Genomic DNA, 3,190 nt, shown 5'->3' on the forward strand with positions numbered 1-3,190 from the left:
CGCATAATGCTTATTTTTACATTCAAAAACGCGCGAAAAATTGAAATATATAATTATTTATAATATAATTATATATAATTATTTATAATATAATATATTAATTGTTATTGTTTAAAATTGGAATCTTGTAAATAGAAGATATATTTATTGGAAAAATAAAATAATAAAAAATTTATTATTAGTAAAGTTATTAATTTAATTAAAATAGTAAAACAGTTATAATAAAAAGTAGGAATTCAATATAAAAATTAATTGAAGTCAAATAAAAAACACAAAAGAAAAATTTAACAAAAAACTTAAATAAATTCATGAAAAAAGAACATAAAAGTAACTGAATTTGTTATAATTGAAGATTTATTATAATTCATAAGAATTAAATTTAATTTAAAAATAAATAAATTTAAAAAATTAATCCCACTTCCAATCAAACAATAATCTGCACAAAAATGACAAAAGTTAAAATATTGTTCAATTTTAATATAATAATCATTAAACAAATACATATTAATTAAACAAAGTTTTTAATATCTATAATTAATATCTAATATTATAATAAAAATTTTATATTTATGCATCTCTGTCAGTGAATCGCATGCTGTCACTATAATTTTCAACTGTAAACTCACGCCATTTATACTATAATGCGCAATGATTCATTCTGCTGCTAAATTTTAATAGCTTTCTGATTGGCTGAAATAATGGGGTTGTTTGCTATTTATTTTAATTGCGCAAAAATTGAAATAAAATATATTCTATTTTAATTATAAATTTTTATAACAGAAGATCCATCCATTGTAAATATAAAAATAGACTAATATAATTAAATTAAAATTAATTTTCAATAAAAATTATTTAAATTAGGAATACTAAAATATAAATTTAAATATTTAAAAACAAAATAATCAAATTTAAAAAGAGTATAAAAATATAAAAAATAGAAATATAAATAAAATATAAAAAAGAATATAAAACAGAAGTCAACATAAAGTATATTTAATACTTAAGTGTGATAGAAGAATTTAAGACAATACTAAAAAAAAATTTTTAAACAAATGTTTTAAAAAAGTCTAAAAAATAAATAAAAAAATTTGTTAACATCATTTCTTAAATAATAAGAATTGAAGATCAACGCCATCTTTTAAAGATTTTTAGAAATTTGATTCTTTGAAAAAATATTTTTTCAAAGAAAGTATTCAAGAGATAACACTGAAAATCAACCCTTATTCTATTCTATTTCTATTTATTCTATTCTATATCTATTTTTATTATTTAGTCTCTTTATTTATTAGTTTCATTTGCGGCATTCTAAAAGTAACAAGATTGGATAATTCTTAATCTATCTTTTCTTTTTCCCGTTATTCTCTTTGTTTGGTCTGCAAAATTTATATTCAAAAAATTATTTTCATAATTTATATTTGATTAATAATTAAAAATCAATGAAAAAAATAAGAAATTCCTATATAATTTTAAAATAGATTCCTATATAATTTTCCTATATAATAATATTTTATTTATTAAATTTTCATGATTATTTATATTATATAAATATTAATATTTTCAATTTTACTAAAAATAAATATAAATAATTTATGTAAATAGAATATGGATTAAAAAGCACTATTATTAAAGCACTAATATTAAATCTATTTAATAACTCATCTATAAGTTTTATTATTGTATTAAAAATAATTTCTTTGCAAATAATATATAATATCTAAGAAAAATATCATCAATAAAAACTTGCATACTATTTAGATTTTCATAAAAAAATATTTATCGCGAATCTTAAAAAATTTTTGAATTTTATTAATATTAATTTATAATTATAATTTAAATTAAAAATGTAAATAGGAAAAATTAATAAAACATACAAAATAACTATATTTTTATTAAAATTTTATTAAATAAAAAATATTTATGGTTGTTCACCAGTAGGCATAGATTTTATGATATCTGAATTTCCAGGGTCTGTAATAGAAAGAGTACATACACGGAAATATTTTCCACATGCAGTACCTAATTCTATGTTATTTCCAATATAATGATGCACGCCAGTTTTTGCCAACATAGCATAATATTCTATCTCTGATTTCCTGTTAAACAAATAAAACAAATATTTATAGCTTTAATTTAGTTAGATAAATTTGAAGTGTCTCTGCACTTACAAACAGAGACGTGAGACTACTCCGTAGGACTCCTATTATGAGTATACAAATCAATATGAAACATATAAAATTTTTTTAATATATTTGTCAACATTCAATGTAATATTGAATTTAAAATATTATTTTATTTTATATATTGCTCATATTGCTTTGTAATTATTTATAATTGAAGGAGTACTACATCTCAGTCTCACCTTAAAGGTGCAGCATTATTAGCAATGATGACTAATTTTGCTTTTCCTTGTCGGAGGGACTTCAATGTCTGCTTATATCCCAGAACATATTTTCCTGATTTCATAACAAGGGCCAATCTGGAGTTGATCCCTTCTTGAGATTTTTTCTGTTAATAAATACATATATTTACAAATACAAACATATACATATATTTAAACTATTAACCTTTAACTCTTACTATCCTCCTATTATAAAAAAATTATTTAAACATTTAAAAAAAAATTTATTTTAAAAATAGCTTAAAAATATAATAATAAATTTAATTCATATTTATATATTAGTATTATTATTTTAATGTACTGTAATATTTTAATATGTAATATTTTAAAAATATAAAGAATAATTTTAACATATACTGTGAAAATTGAATAGCACGTGTAAATTTGAAAAAGGATTTACCTGTTTTTTTTGAGCTACCATTTTTACTATTTAATAGATGAATACTAGAACAAAAATTTTAACGTATTTAATAATACTTGTTTATATCAATTATTATATCAATTATAATAATCAATTATTAAAAAATATTAAAAAAATACTTACCTTTTCAAGTACACGCAATGTCATAGAACACGATAGACGTGAAAAAGACTGAATACATCGTTATATGTTCGAGTTGAAGATTGCCATGAAATACAAAGTATATAGAATATGTTTCTATTATGTTTCTGCTATATATATTATTTTTATTTATTTATGTTTTGCAATATAGTATTTTAATATATAAATTTAATATATAAATTATAAATATATAACTCAAAGTAATAAAATTATAAAAATTTTATAATTAA

The 3,190-nt window shown here is 18.6% G+C and overlaps 1 protein-coding gene across 2 annotated transcripts; it reads right to left on the bottom strand.

Annotated features, from left to right (window-relative positions):
• Positions 1 to 1,879: 1,879 nt before the first annotated feature.
• LOC102677273 (60S ribosomal protein L30) lies at positions 1,880 to 2,984 on the bottom strand. 2 transcript variants are annotated; one of them, XM_031514008.1, is made up of 4 exons: positions 2,943 to 2,984; positions 2,799 to 2,842; positions 2,360 to 2,505; positions 1,880 to 2,093 (listed from the first exon to the last, which is right to left on the bottom strand). In XM_031514008.1, exons 2-4 carry the CDS (start codon positions 2,817 to 2,819, stop codon positions 1,916 to 1,918), a joined length of 345 nt encoding a protein of 114 aa, XP_031369868.1. In that variant the 5' UTR covers positions 2,820 to 2,842; positions 2,943 to 2,984; the 3' UTR covers positions 1,880 to 1,915. The 2 variants fall into 2 exon arrangements, with proteins under 2 accessions (XP_031369868.1, XP_031369869.1); XM_031514009.1 differs by lacking the exon at positions 2,943 to 2,984 and having other exon boundaries at positions 2,360 to 2,510; positions 2,803 to 2,821.
• Positions 2,985 to 3,190: the final 206 nt, after the last annotated feature.

The sequence above is a fragment of the Apis dorsata genome, unplaced genomic scaffold, assembly GCF_000469605.1.
Source record: "Apis dorsata unplaced genomic scaffold, Apis dorsata 1.3 scaffold_830, whole genome shotgun sequence".
Lineage (NCBI taxonomy): Eukaryota > Metazoa > Arthropoda > Insecta > Hymenoptera > Apidae > Apis > Apis dorsata.